Source organism: Thunnus albacares, chromosome 5 (genome assembly GCF_914725855.1).
Source record: "Thunnus albacares chromosome 5, fThuAlb1.1, whole genome shotgun sequence".
In the NCBI taxonomy this organism is placed as follows: Eukaryota; Metazoa; Chordata; class Actinopteri; order Scombriformes; family Scombridae; genus Thunnus; species Thunnus albacares.
This window is the reverse complement of record NC_058110.1, coordinates 9,963,926-9,985,537: the sequence shown is the minus strand read 5'-3', so window position 1 is coordinate 9,985,537 and position 21,612 is coordinate 9,963,926. Positions and strand designations below refer to the sequence as shown.

Below are 21,612 nucleotides of genomic sequence, written 5' to 3'. Positions count from 1 at the left end.
GGTAACCTATCCCCCCACCCCCATTCTTTTCATGTTTGATTAGTGAACATAGTTGATACAGCAGCAAGCGGGGAGCACTGAAAGAGATGAGAGTTCAAGCATGCCTTGCCAGCTTCTCTCTGTCACCAACTCACAGTTTGACATGTAGTGAAAGCTGCATGCAGGCGCTCACATACAAAACACAACAACCTGCGTACACAGTGACGCATGCACAAAGACTAACATGCAAATGTACATTTTTGTGTGCACGGATCTGTCTTTGTTTCGAATTTGTGGTTGTAAATGCAAACCTCATACATTCAAATAATAAACAGTATATGATGACACACAATACATACATAATACATTTTAGCTGGTAAAGTAGACTCCATCGCCATAATATGGACACACACACGCACATTTTTACTCCTGCACACTTCTACAGAGGAGCAACATTTTTCTCTCCAAATCTCTGTTCCCTCTTCTCCCCGTCTCAAAGCAGGTGCTGAAATGAGACACTAAATAACTATTAGTTAGAGGAAGAGCGTGAGAGGGGGAGGAGAATAAGAGAAAATGAGAGAGCACTTCCCAACAGTAGCAGAGAGAGAGAGAGAGAGAGAGAGAGAGAGAGAGGGAGGGAGGGGAAAGGAGCGAGAGGGAAGGGAGAGCAGAGGAGCTTAGAGAGGGGATCTGCATTGTAAGTAGCTCTGAGAGCAGCAAGTGGTGGCTGTTTTTTCAACCTGTTTTTGTTTTTCCGAGGAGGCGAACAAGAAAAAGAAGTAAAAGAACCAGGCAAAAAGAGCTGGTGCACAGCATTTAAAAAGTCTGCGCTGTGTTTTAAAAAAAAAAAAAAAAAAAAAAAAAGCTGAAGAAGAGCAGAAGGGAGGAGAGAAGCCGGGAGGAACACAAGGCAGCAATGGATAGCAGAGTGGCTCAGCCTGACCCTGGGATGGCCTGGATTCACACACTGCTGCTGGCCAACATCCAGCACACACACTAGGCTGCTAACGCCAATGAGGTACAGTACTGAAAAGCTGGAACAGTAACTCACACACAAAAATTGGCAAAGCAGAGAAATCTACACTCAACAACATTTCATCTTCATGTCAATACTTACTACAATTTTTGTTTCAAGTTGGAGAATATTTGCTGCTGGGAGTGAAAGTTGAGCTGTGTGATTTGCCTGAGATTGCACACTCTGCTTTGTGTGGTGCACTTGGAGAAAGTAGTGCTGTGCAGCTTGTCAGGTGTATTGTTTTTATTTGACAGCATATACGCTGTGTAAGCAAAGGTAGATAGTGTTTGTATATGGAACTGTAAGATGGGTTATCACTACCGGGTGGTAAACACAACATTCACTGTTCGCCTGGATATTGTTTTGTCTACTAACAAAACCAGCCGTTTAGATAAAGTCTTTGGATATAATGCATGTGCATTGCAGTGGAATACATGATTGGAAATAAAAATGACACTTATTTCAATTTAAAATTTGACAGTTTTACCATTGTTTTCACTCTTCAAAGCTGCACATATCCAAATATGCAGATAAAATAGATTCTTGCAGGGGGTTCAACAGCTTCACTATTAATACATTCTCTTGGAAGAAGTCGCTGTATGCATCAGTAATGTTTCCTGCAGCTCTCTAGGTTAGTGCAGAGTGAGTTGAGCCTTGAATGTGATGGTTACAGTGCAGCAATGAGTTGTTGCAGAGTGGGGCAGGTAAGTGCATGTCTGGAGTATGTCGGATGAGGGGTTGTTAAAAACTGTACATGGCTGAAACTTGGCGCCGCAGCTCACACACACTCTGCTGTCTTCTCCTCTGTGGGACATTTTAGAATAAGACTCAAACACATTTTCTCCCTTTAGCTTCAGGCAAAGACAGAGCCGGTGACAGACAGTGTGCGCTTTAATACATGTGAATGCTTGTATCGGTTCATGCATTCAGATTCATATGTGTGTTTCCCAGATGCAGTGCAGAGTGGTTTGGTTTTTCTTTCATCCTGCCTCACAGCTTGTTTGTTCACTCATGTGGAGCCAGATTTGTTGGCACTGCTTCAATAGGGATAAACAACAACACATTTATGACATTGAACAGCCAGGCTATCATTTTTAATACAAGGAAAGCTGATCCCTCCCTTTTATTGTGGCAATTGAGGCTTATTCTCGATATGTTTCAAACTCCTTCAGCGAGAGGGTGATCTGAGGTGATTGCTGACTTTCTGTCTGCTTCACAGATGACTAAGTGTGTTGTCATGTCAGCTCACGGCTGCTGCTGTGTGTCTGCTTGTATGCGTAGTCTGGAGGTACATATTTTGACTATAACCCAAATAGATAGCTGTGGGTGTTTTCTGGATTATCTGATTTACTACGGTATGTCTGACTCGAACGAAACCACCTGCACGTTGGGTAGACGTGTACCAGCGCAAAGCATAAATCAGGACCTTGAACTGTCTTACTGCACTTTATTACAGGGTGGACATCTGATAACAATATTTTCTTATTATTGTTATCATCAAATCGGAGAGAAAAACAGATCTAGTAAGCCTGGTTCCCTTTAGCTGTGACTGAACTTCTGATTGTTCAGCATGTCAGTGCACTAGATTCGATTTCACTCCGCATACCTGCTCATATCACACACAGATTTATTTAACTCATCACAGGGCCCGTCCTTCCTCCCACTTCCTCCCTCCCCCCATGTCTGGAGAGCACCTGCCCCATCACCTGCCAGTCAGATTGCGGCTGTGTGTGTGTGTGTGTGTGTGTGTGTGTGTGTGTGTGTGTGTGGGTGGGTGGGTGAATGTGTGCTGTGGGGAAGCAATCCAGGATGCCACACCTCACCCTTCTCCCACCACACACACACACCTCCCTCACCTCCCCCCAGCTAACCATGCATGCAAATGCGACCTGTGCTCCCTGTTGTGTTTACATGCACGTGTTTTGTATTTTGCATTGACCTGTTTTCTTAAAACTAGGCTAAAATCATTGACTGTAAGCAACCTGCTCTTTAAACATCAGTGACACCGACATTTTTTAGGAGGCTGGGTCACTTTCCTAGCTTTCTGGCTTGTGGCCTAAATAGCAGCGGGCCTTAATAGCCCATAATAGCAGCCCTTGCTCCTGCACGTGTACAGTTGAGTTTCTTTGTTTGTCTCCTGCTTCGGCTTAACGGTCAATTTCAGAGGAATGAGCGTGCCGAGTCATCCAGGGAATGTGGAAAAGTGTCTCTTCTGTGTCAGAAGGTCCCATATGGTGGTTGGGCACCTCCGAAGTTGGACATGAACTTGACTATAAAACAGACCACCTACTGAGTTACTGTGCACTCAGTTAATAATGATATAGTAATGTGTTTGGCTTTGATTTGTAAGAAGAAAAAAATATTTTCTTAGACAGTCTGAGAGCTCCTGCACCCTGAGAGCACAAATCATTCACTTTTCAGGCAGCGGTGAACAGGCTCTGTCATTTATTAGTTAATAATATTTGGCTAATACGTGAAGCAGACGTGAAAAGCTCCAGCCTCGAGGCAATGTGTGCCGAGCGCTGCCCTGACTGCGTTGCTGCACACCTGTCTGACACTGTAGCCCTCAGGTTATTTCACATAGTGACACGGCCAATACGACGCGGTGTGTGTTTCACGTTCGTACTCATGTGAGATAATATGTTTCTGACTCAGGAGGCTTTGCTTTCTCACTAAAAATATTTGTTTTTTTAGCCTCTTTGCACTTCAGGAAAAAAAAAAAACTCAAACCAGGTGTTGTTGTCACGTTCAGCAGCAGCAGCAGCTCTTTAGGGCGGTTGGCTTTCTTTCAATTCGTCGCTTTAATCCTGATGACGCTGCTGGTATTCAGGAGTTTTGGTTTTGAATACTTAATAGCTTCAGCTCTGGACTGAAGTGGAATCGTTTCTTGATGGTCAGCTCGTTGGGTGTGTTCCATTTTTACACGATCATGTTTCAAAACAAGCAGCCCGATGGACGGCTTGTCCATACCTGTCCAGATAATAAAAGCAAGACGTGTGTGTGTTTATGTGTGTGTGTGTGTGTGTGGGTGGAGGGTGTTGTGAGGAGAAACTGCTGGTGCGCAGTTGGGGGAAAAAGTAGAGCAGAGAACTAGAAAACATCGAGGCAGAGAGTGCAAGTGAGCACAGGAGCAGATGGATGCAAGAGATGCATCAGCAATTTGTTGTGAAGTAGGTCAGGCTTTTGAGAGCTCAGTGGCAAAGGATCAGATTGGAATCAAAGTGCTCTGATTGACAGTTTGAGTCCAGAAAACCCAGCCTCCTCCTTTTCCAGTGAATTTAAGCCAAAATATAAAAACAACCAGAAATCAGACTAAAGCACATACATCAATGGCTCTTTTAATGTTACTGCAAATTTTCTAGTGCTGATATGATTAGTTGATCAATAGACAATTTTTAGCAGTTCTGTTACTTTGAGAATTGATGAGGCTGGTTTTAATACTTTGTGACTTTCCTGCTCTGTCTGTTGCAGCCCCAAGCTCATTGTTCCCGCTGAAGATGTAAATCTTTAAAAAATAGGTCACAAACATAAAATTTTATTTTGAAAAAGAATTTCCTAAAACAGCTGGTCACTGTAGTTAACAAAAACAGGGGGGGGGGCTATATACTTGTTGGGGACTATTTTCAGCTGTGGATTAATATCCTTGCTGCTCTGGGGAGTATTTACAGCAGCAAGATGGTGAATGTTGGATTGATTCAACATGACATTGGCCATGTTCATGTCATGAAGGAACATGTCTCCCAGCACAACAATGTGGCTCATTGATGTGATTTTAATCGTCTTTGGACATCAATGGAGCTCTGTGGTGCAGAGGAATACGATACACAGGATACACAGACAATACTTGTTAGTAGGATCAATTCATCGAAGGTTTTGGTCTTTTTATGGGATTGATTGACAATAAGAAGAATATAGAAAATTGACAGCCTAATCCTTTAAATACTTAAATGTTGTTTATCAAGCACAATTTCCAAAACATTTTCTCATTCCAGCTTCTTAAATGTGAGGATTTGCTGCTTTATATTAGTTTCATATTATTAAATAAATTATTTGACTATTGGTTGGACTAAAATTTGATGACTTCACCCTGGACTCTGGGAAACTGTGATGAGCATTTTTAATTATTTTCTGACTTCTTTGAAGAAAGAAAAAAAAAGAAAACATCAGAAGAATCAATAATGAAAACAACTGTTAGTTGCAGCAATGAAAGCATCTCGTATCTGTTACTGGAAAATAATCTTGTTTCTGGCTGCTTGCAAACATAAAATGGACTCGTGCTGAGTTATTGGTAAAATTACGTTTTTGATGATGGAGTCAGGTGTGTTTCTTTAAAGATACTGACTAAGGAGCACAAGCTGACAATGCTACATTTTCTGAAAAGATTTCCTAATGTGTTGGATTTAACTTTTCATATGTAAACGTAACCTGCCAAAACATCCTAAATCAGCACTCCTTTTCATAGAATCTCATTGCATACAGATAACCATCATCTGTCAGAAGGTAATGATTATGAGATTTTCTGGATTTACTGCGTGTTGGATCCTTGGCCCTCCATCGACTTGCTAGCTTTTGCGACTTATGACAAAGCACCATAATTAGATCAGGTTATTTCCATAAGTTTGTCAATAGCTCCTTTGTGTCTGGCTGTGTGTCTCTGTGTCTGTGTCAGCTTCATATGTGACTGCAGTTGTTATGGTGGAAGAGTGAAGCAGTGGGGAGGGGGAGGTTAAAGGTCCAAAAGTCTTGGCGTTTACATGTGAGATGGTCGCCATTTTTTCAGGCTATTAAATGAGAGATTGCTGTTTGTCCGTTTCTGCTAGTGGGAATCCCACTGGGTGGGACAAGGTCAGGGAAGACCTCGCTACGTCTTGTCGCTTTCAATCAAAGGCAGATAGCGTCTCTCACACACACACACATTCACATTCAGTTGTGCCTTGTGTGTGTATCTGTGTGTGCCTTGTGTGATTGTAAGCCAGGCTGTCAGTATGCATCTTTATAGTGTCTTGGAAGGTCGTGGGTATGTTGCCTGAGGCTGTAGTAGAGGATTAGGAGGACCCACACCATGTGTAAACATTTGGGTAACCCCCACCCCCCACCTCGCCCGCCTCCTCCGTAGCCTCTGGGGTGCTCACCTGTCTCAGTGAGGAACGAATACCAAGAAACTCCCTGACCTGAATTCACTCAGCCATTATCGCAGCATTCAGACGTCTGATCTTACAAAAAATGCAGATTAGTGTGTCACCTTGACATCTGGTGTACTTCCCCTGATTGGAATTCAAGTTTCACTGACGAGTTTCTTCTGAATGAGCAATTTAGATGAAACTCATGAAAATACCAAGAAGATAACTGCCTGGCTTTGCATTCAGGTATTCAGAGTGTACATTTGAAGTATTGTGCAAAAGTCATGTGCAGCATTGCCAGCAGATTGGTTTAATCAATCAATCACACATCCACAAGAAGAAATGGAAAGCATTTTAAGAATTGATATGTGAAATGTGTAACTTTATTATCAAACGGTTCAACTAACAATCATCTAACCGTAAAGGAAGACACGTGGGATAGAAATTTTACCATCAGAACATCCAAAACCACTTGGTTTATCATTTATTGACAACAAAAACAAGCATAAGGGCGTATCGCATAATTTTATTAACAAGTTCCCAGTTGCCTTTAATTGTTTCTATGTCAACACATCTAATTTGCATTAAAATAATTGGATGGAAAACCAGCACACAAGCCTGCATAATATTTGTTGAAAATTTGAGGTTTGCATTTTAAGGCGTTCTAGTTCCACAAAACCCTGCAACAACTCACCATAACTATATTAACTTTGTAATTCTATTTCCAAAGTTGAAAAAAAATTAAACAGTTTATTCACCATCACAGAGTTGATAGAAAATATTACAAAAACTGGTTTTACAAAACATAGAGAGCCCGGGACGGGAGTTTTCCCAGAAGTGACGGCAAATGATGTCATGTCTTGTCTCGGCAGACAATGCTGGGCTCTTTAGTCTACTGCTTGGCAATTAGTGGTCCGATGTGACCGAGTTAAACTGTGATCTCACACACACACATGAGCTGGTCACACCACACTGTTAGGACACTCCAGTCTGTCTGACCAAACACACCAGACTTATGCCCTGTGCGGGGGAAGGGACACACGCCGATTTTCCAAAGGAAGTGTCCTTTTTGTTAACAAAAAAAAGCACTGTCAGCATTTTATATCTGGATTTTTCATCACCCACATCTCAACACTGCAAACAACTACAAATTATTCCCCAGTATGACCTTTCACTCCAGACACAACCAGCGTTACAGGTCTGATGACCTGAAAAGTGTGCTTGGATTATAGTCAGCTGGTCAGAAACGTACTGAGGAGCAAAACCATGAAGTGGATCTGTAGCGTATCTAGGAAGAGTTCATGATGATGATGAAGATGATATCTGACCAACTTGAAATGATGTCCGACCCAAGCGAATACCTAACCAGCCTTGCAGGACCACACAAAACAAAGTAGACTTCTGTTGCCTGGCTGAGAAATCTCATCAGAAGAATTTGTTGAGCTATCTATTGACAGTAAAACCCACATCCTCACGCAGAGTAGTAGTTGCCAACTCTTATCAAGCATGCAGAGACAGTATGTTGTGATTTTGCTCTATTAAACCTCAAGTGTTAAAACTTCCTTTAAATCAGTGTTACCATCACATTCCCTGACATTAGAAAAGTAAACAGTGTAGAAATGTATGTCTTCACCTTTATGAACCACAAACAATTCCAACTGTAAACCCCATTTGTTTTAACACTCTCACCCCCACACCCCCCGGCTAACATCAAACAAACTTTAATTATGCCATTACACCACGTTTGGCTCTGTCATGAAGCTGAATCCGCAATGGATTCATACTTATATTTATATGATACACTCCATTAAAGGATTATTCTGAGATCTTCAAGATGTAAAATGTTTCAGATTAAAAATGCTCCTCGTATGGCTGCTGGCATTAGACGCATGCCAGAGTGCTATTCATTAACTGCTGTATGCAGACACGCCGTCTTAGAGCAGCCTAGTGAAATTACAGGGGGAAACACTGGCAGCAAAGTCCATAACAGTCACAAATAACACCCTGCTATGACAAAGGAAATTACACGTCTTTGGGATCGAAATTTTAATAGCGTGATATAATTGTATCAGCGCGAGGAATGCGCAGTACGTGTAATCGGATGCTTTCATGTTGGGATGAATGTGGTGGGGAGGTTTATAATCAGTTTTGGGGATCTTTGAGGTTTCTTGATCAAATGAGCTGATAACTAATTTTCTACACAGAGTTGATTTATTGTATGTTGATTTATGACGACTTGGCTGTTGGTGGAGGATTATGTTAACATTCATGCATTAGGTAGTACTAAAAGATGAGTTGATCATGGAAACTAAAACACAGTTTTTATAGAGAATACATCATAAACTAGGAAATAATTTAATCTCACATGTCAGACTGTAGATAAGAGTAAATAAAGTTTACAGCAGGATTACAGTTTTACCAGCTAGACGTCAATAAGCTTGTGTCATTAAGCAACAGTGGTCTGGATTTGTTTATATGGCTCAGTGGCTGCACTATATGAGTGGATCAGTATAAGCAGTTCCCACACCCTCTCAGGTGTCCTGTGCTCAGGGCAGCCTGGCCCAGGCACACAGATAAAGGCTGCCTTTGTCTACAGCAGGGAACAGGTAACCATTTGTGCCTGCACTAGCGTATGTGCTTGTGTGCACTTGTGTTTGTGTGCAGACATGCATGCAAACACGTGTGTGTGTGTGTGTGTGTGTGTGTGTGTGTGTGTGTGTGTGTGTGTGTGTGTGTGTGTGTGAAACAGAGAGAGATAGGATTGGCTAGGCTGCTTACTGTTGCCACAAGAACAGGTGTGGCTTTTCAACAGCCTCATATTCACAGCATACTGCACATGTGTGCTCAATAAAGAGGAGAGTAAACTATGATTTCCAGTCTGTGATTCTCTAGGCAAACAAACACCATCATAAACAAAGTTATACTTCCAGGAAAAGGATTAATTTATGCTTTTATCCTCTTACGGAACACTCATATGTTCATGATAATTACAGGTGTACAGTTTAATTTACTTGCTATAATGTAAAATATATATATCAAATAAAGATTTACAGCGAGTAGATAATTAAACTCTGAATTACAAATAAAAAAAATACATGGTTGAAGGGTATAATTTTTCATAATTGTCCATGAAAAAGGGTCTGCTGTGTGTGTGTTTATGATTGTGAATAAATATGTTAAAAAAAAGTTAACAATCAACACTCAAACAGTGCGACCTTATCTGTGCCCCAAATTACACAGTACACAGTATGCTAATTCTATGTTTTGAGAGTTTGTAGCAGTTTACAATGGAAAATGACAAGCTAAAGTGTGCTTAAAAATGCCAGCCTGCAGACAAGATCGCTTGATTTTTAAGTGAAGTTTTGGTAGATAATACTATCCCACAATGCATCACACAAAGAAAATGGAGGAGCTGCTCACAGAAGAAGAAGAAAAGACCTTTGGCAACAGCTTAGAAAACAAATACATTAATACAGTGTTAGTTGTCAGCTAATGTGGCTATGCTAACACACCTTGTTGCTAGATAATTACTACTCTGCCTACTTTGTTCACTAAAATAAAGCCTCATGCTAAGACATATGACCCTAGAGAACAAATAGTTTAAAGTCCCTCCTGGTAAAAATGTGTTTTTTTTCTTGTTCCTTCACACGGATGTTTGACTTTCACTTGTGCAGAGTGATGCACACGTGCAAATTTGACACCAGACTGTTTTCACATTCAGCTGCTGAAGAGTGAAAGTTTCTCTGTGCTCTCCTCAACCTGTACCTACAATCATGAATTGTGACATCACTACTATTTTCAGAGCCAATCATGGTCCAGTATACAACTTATAAAAGTGATATTTATTTCTTAGATTTTGGATTTCCCAATTTTTATTTTAAGGATTTTTAACAAGGTAATTGGATTTATATGACAGGAAAAAAACATATCAGACACAATTTATTATTTCAAGCAGAGCATTTTATACATATATCTTTAAACATGACTGGAGGGGATCTTTAAAGTTTGTACAAAAGGAAAAAGGAACAAAGTGGAGCATACTTAAAGCAGCAGTGTGATGACTAAATGTGAGACAGTTGATTTACAGTCCATTACATGACTTTGTGTGTGAGTGTGTTGTTTCTGCAACCTCAACAAACAACCACATTCACACAGGAAATGTGTGAAAAATGTAATAGAAGGTTATTGTGGCTATGCTAGCCAGGCTAAATGCTACATAGCTATCTGCTTCACAAAAACTCAAAGGTTTACGATTATATGACTTGGGAGAAAAAAATACTTAATATTTTTATTAATTGACCTGAAATATATATATTTTTAAAAATAACTTCTTTTGGTTACAAGGCACATCTATCTCCATTAGTTTGATTAGAAAATAACAAAATACAGTGGGTCTGTGACTGTGGAGGAATGTGACTAAATACAAAATATATTACTAGTTTACCTCTGCACCCCTCCATGCATATGAGACTGTGTGAGCTGTATGTTTCCATTCATTTTACCTGGTGTTTAAGTCAGAAGTTGAGGATTACCTGTTCAGGAAGCAGACCCAGCTCCACTAGTGTGTGTTTAAAGAAGCTGTCAGGAGAGCTAACTCTCTGACAGACACTCACTGTAAATGTTCAGTCGGGCTGACAGGAAGGTAGACCAACAACCGGAGTGATAGATGAGTATAGATCTCAGGTGAAAGGTGAGAGTGCTGAGGATGTGCTCTCTTCCTCTGTCTGTCCGTCTGTTGTGGTATTCTGTCTGGAGAGGTGTGTGTGTGTGTGTATGTGTGTCTAGAGATGTTAAGTACAGGGGATGAATACTGTGTGTAGAGAGGTCTTTAATTAGAGCAGGAAGACACGGCTCAGGAGACGCACTACACCAGACTTAAGTGTGTGTGCATGTGTGTCAACGGTTGTGTGTCTGTGTGAAGACTGGTTTGACTGGGATACATCCTGCACGTGTCAATAGTTTCAGGGCCCATCTCGCTAACTCCAGGACTGTCTGCTCAGTGTGTGTGTGTGTGTGTGTGTGTGTGTGTGTGTGTGTGTGTGTGTGTGTGTGTGTGTGTGTGTGTGTGGTGAACATCCTAAATGAATTTGCATAAATCCCAAAGAAATGACATCAACTAAACATCCGCAGACTGCCTGAATATTTTATGAAACCTACACAACGCAGCTTACTGTTCATTACAAGTGAATATACTGTGTAACACTTGATCGAGTCTGTGGAATCCGGTGGCGACACTAAGCCAACTTGGTAACAGTAAGTTGTGTCCAGTCAGCCATATTTGATTGCTGGATAAGTGGTTTGTTGCTGTATTGTTTATCATACCAGTTATTTCTTGAGGAAACTTTCCTGTTTTCTCCCCTTTGCTCTTCTGTTGGATTCAAATGTTTATGCAGAAAACCACAAATGATTTTAGACAGTTTAATCATCCGAACCAACATTTGGTCCATGTGACCGATACAACAAGTGATCACACATGACAAGAAAACCAAGATTTTAACCGGTTATAATATTTATTTGTGGTGTTACTGACTATAATCCAAATTTCCCTATCGTTAAAGTCACAGACCAGAAATTGGATCTGTATAATTCATAACTCCCCTTATTATTTTTAAATAAAAACATGTTCTATTTCAGTATCTACATATTATTTACAGTAGCAGGACTCACACACGCATTAAAATGCATGAATATCTCTGTCTATCATCCATTAGTCACAGATACTTCTTCTAGTAATATTGGAATAAAAGTGACAGTAAACATGTCACCCAGCACCCACCTGTTTAATGGATTCTCCGGTCGGGTCGATGCATGTGAGTTTAGTTCATTTAAATGCATGTACAAAATACTTCATCATTCATCTCTGATTACCTGCACAGGTAGATACAGAAGATACACCTGGATTTGATCACTTTTTTATTTCAGCAGATTATAATGTCTTTACTGTGGAACTGTGTTATACAACATTTAATTATAATATGTTGTAAACAATTAATAATACATTGGTAAATTGTAGCTGTTCTAAATTTAATCATTACATTTGCTTTTAAATGATAAGTCAAACACAATAATGAGCAGATAATAAAATTATACAATTAAAAATGACATTTTCTTATTCTGTCTTTAAATGTTGAATTTCAAAATGAAATCACCAAATATATTTTAACAAGGTTTTTAAATTTTAGTTTCTTATATTCCAATTACACTGGCCAGCTGTTCGTCCATGAAATTTCTTCACTTCACAAATGTATTGATACTTGTTCATGGTTGCTGTTTCTGTTACATTCCTAAATGCTAAATTAAATCACTGTGTAAGGTGATTATGTAGTAAATTATGTTCTGTGGCAACACAACCAGCATTGTCACTCTGTGTTGAGCAATGTGTAAGTTTCTTGTTTAGTTTTTGGCTGTTGGTGTTCCAGCTGCAGGAACAACTGCTATTAAATAGAGCTTTATATAAGTTTTCTATTCTCTCTCTCCATCTGCAGCTCCCATGTGTTCGTTCAGCCATGCTCCCTGGTTATGGATTCTCACCTTTTCCTGATTTCCAACCCCACCTTCACGCTTTTCGCTGCCGAGGAGAGAGTCCCAGCATGTGGATTCCTGGCTCAGGAGAGTCCCCAGCTCTGAGTGAGGCCCAGGAGGACAGGTCTCTCCTCCACCCGTGCCACCACAAGCACGTTGCTGTATGCCAGCAGGAAACCTTAGCTTTTATTGAGCTACAACCATCAGTGACTCCTAAACTAAACGGCCATGGCTCTCCAAGGCCGACTGTTATTCCAGACGCACAATGCACAACACATTCCCCACCCCTGAACGGTTTCAGGCACACACTGAACGAACTGAATGATATGCAGCACGGCTGCCCCAGGACAGACAATGTGCATGAAACAAGGATGGATTTGAACTCTCGTACACCTGCGGGTGACGGAGTGCCTGAATGCCAAAATGGCAGCAGGACTTCTTTGCAGGAGCAGACTGAAAAACCACAAACTGTCACAACAGTATGTCGTCCTCTCCACGCAACTCTTAGCCTCCCTCTGTCATTCCCTCTGTCCTCTATATACACAAACAGAGAATCCTGGGATTCTCATTTACCCTGCTCCTCATCCTCATCTGAAGGTCTTGAGTTTCAGAGTCCCGACTCCTACCAGCCACAGAGGAGAACATCACAGGGGTCAGTGAAAGAGAAGTCTATCCGTGAGTGTTGTGCTGTTTTGACTCTTGACAAAAGTTGACATAATAAATTAAGCTTTAGAGCACTTCTTCTTCTGTTATCCTATTAAAGTCATTCTCTCATTTCCAGGGCGTAAAATGCAGGTTTATTCCCCAGACAGCCCCAGTGATGAATCTCTCAGCAGCCCAATCCTGGATGCAGACTACATCTTCCCAGGACCTTTTGCATCTTTCCTGGAGGAGGACCTCAGTGGATTATCTTCACTAGAGACCATCACAAGTCCTTCATCCACAGACGGTGCTACAGATCTCCCAAACCTCAGTCACAATGACATTTTACATCTACCTGCAGAACCACTGCAGATAATAGAGGACCCAATACCAGGGGTGGGGGAGGACAGCGGGAGTGTAGAGACGTCACACGCCACAGGGGGCAGCTTTTTGTCACGCAGCCGTCACGGGGACCAAGAGCGGCGGCGCTTCTCAGCTTCAGAACTGATATCCAGACTTCAGCTGTCCCAAAGGAAGAACTCCTTCACCTTGAAGCTGGGGAAGTCGCTGTCTGCTCGGGTAGCCTCCAAGGACAGACAGAGTTCCCACAGTCTCAGCCCCAACCCTGACTGTGAGTAGGCATCAGAACCAACATCTTGGTACTGTATGTACAACACAGATGGATGTTAAATTGAAGGAAAAAAACAACATAAAATCACCTTTATTTGTGTATATTTTAGATAAGCTGTCAAACATTGTTAAAATCTGTCTCTGAAACATCACCTAACGTCATATTGGACCCATTTGCTCTGTTGTATGAAAGAAAACTCGCCATCAGCTTGTGGTGGAGCAGGTGGACCAAACTTACCATAATGATTTCATCAATGAGTCCACTGACAAAGTTACTCAACAACACTTTTGAGAATCGATCAAACATTGAAGTCATTTATCAATCAAAAGCACCAAACGTTTGCTGCTTTTGTCTGTTTTACAACATTGTAAATTGAATATCTTCAGGTTTTGGACTCTTGGTAAAACAAAACAAGCAATTAGCAGATGTTACCTCAGGCTCTTTGAAACAGATAAATCAATTGTGAAAATAATTGTTGGGCTCTCTGGTGGCCCTGGGATTCAAGACGCTGCCCATGTAATTGCAATGTCGTCTGGCAGGGGACCCTGGTTGCATGTCAACCTCTACTGTGTAATATCTAATAAAGGCTAAAATGTCTGAAAATATTTGACATGTTTTGTAGATTGCTTAAGAAGGAACAAACAGCTCTTAAACAGCTGAAGATGTCAAAACATCCAGAGAGGTTCAAACTGAGGGTATCATTTCATGAATCTTTGATCTCTTGTGTCTTCCCTGGATCTCACTTCTGCACTACCTGCTTTTCATCCTCTTTAGACAAGTCCAACCCCAGGCACCGCAGCTCAGGAGGCTCTAGTGATAGCGCCCCCCACAGTCCTGTAGGACCTGAACCTCCACTGCCCAGCAGTGACAACGGAATGCCTTTGCATCGGTGGAGCACAAAACTCGGGTAAAAAGGGACTGAAAATATTTCATCACAAAAACTGTAAAGATTAAATTACATGTTTTAATGTCTTTTAACATTTTCTTCACAGAATGCGAAAGAAATCTGTAGAGGAGGACTTGTGCACACTTACAACTGTTGCTTCTTCAAATCGCTTATCACGATTTTTGCCTAGTTGTAAGTTTCCCTGAAATATTATTTTTTTCCAAAATTTTTCTTTTATTGCATCTACAGTATTTAAACTGAGACCTGAATGCTTTTTCCTGCAGCGATACTGTACCAGGAATACAGTGACGTCGCCATCAACAGAGAGATCCAGAGGCAGCAGGGGAAGGAGCCAGGCACAGAGGAGGATGGGCTCAGGGACGAGGGGTCAGACGGGACCCCATCTCCGTCCAATCTGTCTCCATCCAGCTCCTTTCGTTCCTCACGAGGCTCGGCTTTTGCACTGTGGCAGGACATCCCTGATGTTCGCACCAGCGGTCAGCTCGATAACTTCAGCAATGAGGAAAGGAAATTACAGGAGGTGAATAAGACACAACAGATCTTGTAATTGCTTTTGCATTTGTGTCTTTGTTTCTCTGCTGGACTGCCACTGCTGTTAGTTCATGTACTGTTGCTGTCTGGAGCTGACAATCTGTGTCCTCCTCCATTCAGGCAAAGTTTGAACTGGTGACTTCTGAGGCATCATACATTCGTAGTTTGACAATCGCGGTGGACCACTTCATGTTGTCACAGGAGCTCTCTGAGTGTCTCGGAGCTCAGAATAAGCAGTGGCTCTTCTCCAAACTGCCTGAAGTCAAAGATGTCAGTGAGAGGTGAAGTGATGCTCCACTAATGTTCCTCTTTTGCCCTCAAGTTTTTGTTTTAACGCCTCAGTCATTCTGTCTCCTTCTCTGAGTGTGTTTTCTGCTCATTCATTACCTTTAGGTTTCTTCAGGACCTGGAGCACCGGCTGGAGGAAGACATTCTGCGGTTTGATGTGTGTGACATTGTCCTGGATCACTGCCCAGCACTGCGAAGGGTTTATTTACCTTATGTAACCAACCAGGCGTACCAAGAGCAGACATACCAGCGTCTGCTGTGAGTAACTGCTTTCACTGTATGTATGTAACACATCAGCTGTTGGAGATCTGAACATATATGTACAGTATACGCTATCTCTCTGTGCATATTCATAGCTGTAATGCTTTAAATCCAATTGTTTTGTGCTTGTTGTACATAATTTCCTCTAAGGGTGTTCAGGTGTTATTTTACACCTGCATGACTTAACTTGCAGATGGTTCATCTTGAGTAAGCTGAACATTTTTCTCAGCGTAAAAAGCACCCTGGAATTTTCATTCAGTTTCACTGAGAGACATTAAAATGTTTCTCTAAATGTCCACGTCTTGTTCTCTCAGGCACGAGAACCCTCGTTTCCCTGCCATCCTGGCCCGTTTGGAGGAGGACCCCATCTGCCAAAGACTTCCCCTGACCTCTTTTCTAATCCTCCCGTTCCAGAGGATCACACGGCTTAAAATGCTGGTGGAGGTACACAGTTAAACATTCACTGCAGAGTTCATGTTCACACTTGAAACCCAATTACGTGGATGTGTAAATGGAGTAATATTGGGACCAGCCAAGCAATTTGCCGCAGCAAGTTCTCCCTCAACAGTGCATAACAAGACTATTGTTTATGCTCTGGCATGTCTTCAAAAGTTCTGTATTTTTCAGAATATCTTAAAGAGGACAACACCAGGATCTCGGGATGAGGACACTGCCACGAAAGCTTTCAATGAGCTAAAAAAGGTAGTGATTATCATCCCTAATAGCCAGTTGGATGAGTACCAGCATTATCACTGGTGAGGCTCAACAGTAATAACCATGTTGGTATGTGTCTTCTTAGATCATCAAAGAATGTAACTCCAGTGTGCAGTCAATGAAGAGGATGGAAGAACTCATCCACCTCAATAAGAAAATTCATTTTGAGGGCAAGGTGAATTAAGTCTATGTGAATTGTTCGTATTGTATTTAGAAATGTTGGCACAGGAGGACTGCTATGTGAATACTTTTGTTCTGCTATCACTGTTCATATTTCTGTGGCTCTTATCCTGCAAGTTATTTCCTTTCTTTCTAGATCTTTCCTCTGATTTCTCAGTCGCGCTGGCTGGTGAAACACGGTGAACTCCTGGAAGTGGACACCCAGACGATGAGTTATTCTGGATCTAAGCTCAAGTTACCCACCAAGCCTGTGTACCTCCACCTGTTCAATGACTGTCTGCTGCTGTCCAGGAGGAAAGAGTGAGTGATATGCAATAGATACAAAAAGACAAAACATCTTTAAAGTCATGACTCATCAGGTGAAAAAAGGACAATTTAGAAAGTATGTTTGGAAAGAATTGGTTCTACTTCTAAGTCTTTTGAAATACAATTCTCACTACCTGTACTTTTTTTTTTTACCTTTATTTAGTCAAGAGAGTTGAGAGCTAGGCTCTCTTTTGAAGGAACCATTAGCTTAGCCTAGCATAAAGACTATAAACAAGCTGTGTTGTTTCTTGGCCCAGCCCGGTAAGCAAGGCTAAGCAAACCACCAGCTGGCTGTAGCTTAATATTTACTGTATTTATTGTCATCTAACTTTCAGCAAGAACATGAATAAACATATTTTCCAAAATGTTAAACCATTCCTCGAAGAGACACTTGAAAAAAAATCAACCCAATCTTTCAAATCAACACTGTGTGGACCTGAAACATCTCCAACTCTCAGCTTTTTTTTTGGAAAAACCATATCAGACTATATCAGAGCATTTTTATATGTCTTCAAACATGTCTAAAGGGGCTCTTTAAAGGGGACCTATTATATTCATTTCTAGATCTACATTTTTATTCTGGGACTCTACTAGAGTAGCTTTGCATGATTCACGGTTCAAAAAACTCCTTATTTACCTTAAACTGGCCCCTATGCAGCCCCTCAGTTCAGCCTCTGTCTCTTAATAGGCAGTCTTAGCTCCTGTCTCTTAAAGCCCCCCCTCCTGATGAGCCCACTCTGTTCTGATTGGCCAGCTCTCAGGAAGCTGCTGAGGGGCAGCCATATGAGAGTTGTGTTAAGTTATCGCCAATGCAAACTTGACATTTCCTGCTTTACTGCATCAAATTAGAAACTTTTAAATAACTAAATAACAGGAGACTTTTATTGCAAAGAATTAACAGGAAATTAAACATGTTCCTCACTGAATTAGCAGAGCATCATTAGCAGCACCAACAACCAGTCAACACAACAAGATATGGAGATAAGCTGACATCGGCTCAGGCTGAAAGTAGTGAAAAAACATTGGAAACTGAGCGCTCAGAGCAGTCTGAAGCTGGTGTTTTTTGCTCACAGGAATTACCTCTACATATGTTTACCTCATTTACCTCATTACCTCATTGTTTAATATGAAAATCTGACATTGTAACATTATATATGTGACTGAAAATAAGGAAAAGCTTAATAGGTCCCCTTTAAAGATTCACTATCTATCTACATGTGAAATATTTAGACATGCACTGTCTGCTGTTAATCTTAACACCTTTTTTTGCAGCACATGGAAGTTTATGGTATTCGTCCATGCCAAGATAGGAGAGCTGAAAGTGAAGGATCTCAGTCAGAAGCTGCAGGGAATCTCAGGCTTCATCTTCCACCTGCAACTGTGTGAAGGCCAGCAGCTTAAACACCAGATTCTGCTCAAATCACACACTGAGTGAGTAACAACACTGTGTCAAAGCACTGTCAACAATAAATCTGCCTTAAGTCAAAACTTGATGCTTTAGTACAGTGGTTCCCAACTTTTCGTCTATCAGGGATCCCTCCTCACATGTTGCATTGTCCACCAGTTAAATGAAAGAGGACTTTTAACTTTTAGAGGCTTGAGGAGATAAAATCCACAATAAATTAAGCAAAAATTTGTGGAAAGCTTGAAAAAAAAACATTTCAATTGTCAGAAATATGTTTTTCTCTGTTGTCCTATCCTGCCAAATCATCTCACGACCCCTTAGATTAATCCAGCAACCCCTTGTGGGGGTTGCAACCCCCAGGTTGGGAACCACTGCTTTAGCACATGGTGCTCTAATTGCTCTGGTTTTGTTTCTATCAAGGAGTGGGAAGCAGAGGTGGATCACAGCAATGTTTCCTTCTGATCCACTCAAAGACATTGAGCAAGCCACTGAGAATGCTGGTCAGTACAGAGCAGGAGGTTCACTATAAATCAGCGTAAACCTTTTAATCCTCTCATGTATTTATTTTCTTGTCTTTTCCTCTCAGATAAATTCCAGGTTCAGTGCATCAAAAGCTATCAGGCCCAAGAGCACGACGAGTTAACCCTGGAAAAGGCAGACATTCTTCATTATAAGACCATTACAAGTGATGGTAAGAATCTGGAAAAAGTCTGACTGGCTGTCTGGGTTTTAAACAAGCAGTGGTGTAGTGCTTTGATGATTTCTAAAGAATGTTTTACTTGACCAGGCTGGGTGGAAGGCATCAGACTGTCTGACGGGGAACGGGGCTGGTTCCCCAAAACCTACGTGGAGGAAATCACAAGTCACAGTGCACGCGTCCGCAACCTCCGAGAGAATATCCGCATCAAATGTGTCACACAGAAACTGGAAGGGGAAGACTGACCAATTTTAATGCAACGTCTTGTGTGTCAAAGGTGCATTTCAATTTATAAGCTGCATTTTTAAGCTTCTGGATCATTATTTTAATTTTAGATGGATGTGGGACCTTCGTATAGTATGCAGATGCTAAAACAGGATAACATTTCTGAGCGTTGTTTGCATGGCTTCTGCACTTGGTAGCAACATTTTCCTTTAGCATGCTAGCTGTGAATACATGCTAGTGCAATGCTTTTCATGCTCCATTACATTTTATGTTTAAAAGGCTTTTATACAATGAGAATCTGTTGTCAGAAGTTCATATTATGACATTTTTTTTAACAGTTATGCCACTCTGCAGTTGCTAAACTTTGTAGGAGCAATTACTTTATGCATGCTTTCTGTAAATGCAATTCATGAAATGTGAGACTTTCTAACATTTCTGTGATAAATCTGGTATACATGCATGCACATTTACCAGCACAGGTAGTAAATGTAAACACATCCAAAGATAAGTGTTTACATTTCTCGGTTCATGTGAGGGGATAACAGTAGCACCCAGCTAACTTCTGTACTACATTTCTCTTCTATCATGTCTCATGTGGCCAGAATCCCTCTTTGGACTGTCTTATGCAGTAAACTGAGCTTTGTGAGGTGCAAGAGATTCATTCATGTAACATTGCAACATCAGAAAATCGCCCGAGGCATATCCTGCTGCTGAGCTGCATGAGGACATATCAGAGGCCTTTTATCTTTTTTTTCTTTGTTCACACTGAGTTCTGCTTTACTTTTGAAAGGCAGATAAGAAGTGTTGCTCTGTTGCAGAGTTACAGTTGTTACAAGAAATGAATGACTGATAAGTGTTTTGTGTTTAAGTCCATCCCATAGCTGGAAATACAACAAGCAGTTGATTACAGCTGTGATTTAAAAGATGTGGATTGGTAAATTGTCAACCCTCTTTGTATGAGCATGGTCTGTAGTAACAATATATGAACTCGGATGATTGGTCAGACAAGGCAACTGCAGAATGGTGGATTAAATATTTTTAAGATGATTTTCAGGATTCAAATGAAAGGCAGAATATCATATCTGCAAGGCCTCACTACACAAATACTTCATTTCTTTCAACCCACTAATCTGATTAAAGGATTAAGCTGGCAATATTCTATATGTTTTTTATTGTCAGCAAATCCCATGAAAAGACCCAAACCAACAATGACCTTATCACACTAACATGTATTTTCTAGCTACTGTGTTCCTCTGTGTCATATTAAAAACACATCAGTGAGCCACACCGTTGTACTGGGAGACATGTTCCTTCCTTACCATAAGCACACACATGTAGTTTATATCGACACAGTCCCATATACACCATCCCACTGCTGTAAATACTCATTAGAGCACCAAATGTGTATAAATCCGCAGCTGAAAGTAGTCCCCAACAAATGCACTATTTACTTCTGTTTGAGTAACCTTAGCTAAAAACTACAGTGCCCAGCTGCTTTAGTAAATTACCAAGCTTCAAAAAAAAAAAAAAGAAACTATACATTTGTGACCTGTTTTTAAAAATTTAAGTTGGGCTTGTGGCTGTCAGTCAGTCAAGGTAGGGAGAATGGAAAGTTAAGAGACAGACAAACACATTTTTGGTTTTTGTCTTTTCATGGAATGGCAAAAAAAAAAAGGTAAAATAGACTTTGGGACACAAGTGGATTTTTGACCACCTGTGTGGTAAATGTGCAGCTTCACACATACATTAAGAGTTACTTTTACTAATTTAAAAACTTTGACTGGCCCCAGTTTAGCACCAGTAGAATAAAAGCTAGACATTATTGTGTTACACTAATAACACAGGATAAAATGATACTGTTATACACTAAGCACTGAATTACATTTAGGCCTCCATCATCGCCATCATTCCCCTCAGTAAGTCAGTCAGTAAAAATCCACAAATGACCAATAGCACAGTGTGACTGAGCTGACACCTGCTGTTAATGAACCACTATAATCAACATTCAAATGTAAACTCTTCCAGTGGCACATGAAATGTTTATAACTCTACTTTTTTTTTCTATATCTACTTTGTTAGTTGTAATTTAAGTGGTTGCTGTTGCAGCATGTGTATTTATACTCCTCTAGCTGGTTGTTCTCTAAGGAGATTCTGATGTAAATGTACTTTACTGTAGATGGCTACATGTA

At 40.8% G+C, this 21,612-nt stretch overlaps 1 protein-coding gene across 2 annotated transcripts; it reads left to right on the top strand.

Annotated features, from left to right (window-relative positions):
• The first annotated feature begins 636 nt into the window (after positions 1–636).
• On the top strand, positions 637–20,870 carry arhgef19 (Rho guanine nucleotide exchange factor (GEF) 19). 2 transcript variants are annotated; one of them, XM_044352158.1, is made up of 17 exons: positions 637–997; positions 12,600–13,311; positions 13,418–13,909; positions 14,684–14,816; positions 14,902–14,987; positions 15,080–15,336; positions 15,468–15,628; positions 15,741–15,893; positions 16,211–16,340; positions 16,524–16,598; positions 16,696–16,785; positions 16,927–17,090; positions 18,369–18,527; positions 18,922–19,001; positions 19,088–19,192; positions 19,289–19,475; positions 20,026–20,870. In XM_044352158.1, exons 2-16 carry the CDS (start codon positions 12,621–12,623, stop codon positions 19,441–19,443), a joined length of 2,931 nt encoding a protein of 976 aa, XP_044208093.1. In that variant the 5' UTR covers positions 637–997; positions 12,600–12,620; the 3' UTR covers positions 19,444–19,475; positions 20,026–20,870. The 2 variants fall into 2 exon arrangements, with proteins under 2 accessions (XP_044208093.1, XP_044208091.1); XM_044352156.1 differs by having other exon boundaries at positions 19,289–20,870.
• Positions 20,871–21,612: the final 742 nt, after the last annotated feature.

Bases quoted from the DNA above. Each gene is read 5' to 3' on its own strand.
- arhgef19 (XM_044352158.1), top strand. From the start codon at position 12,621: ATGCTCCCTGGTTATGGATTCTCACCTTTTCCTGATTTCCAACCCCAC. The intron at 13,910-14,683 runs GTGAGTAGGCAT...CATCCTCTTTAG, and splicing joins TCTCAGCCCCAACCCTGACT to ACAAGTCCAACCCCAGGCAC. The intron at 17,091-18,368 runs GTGAGTGATATG...CTTTTTTTGCAG, and splicing joins CTGCTGTCCAGGAGGAAAGA to CACATGGAAGTTTATGGTAT.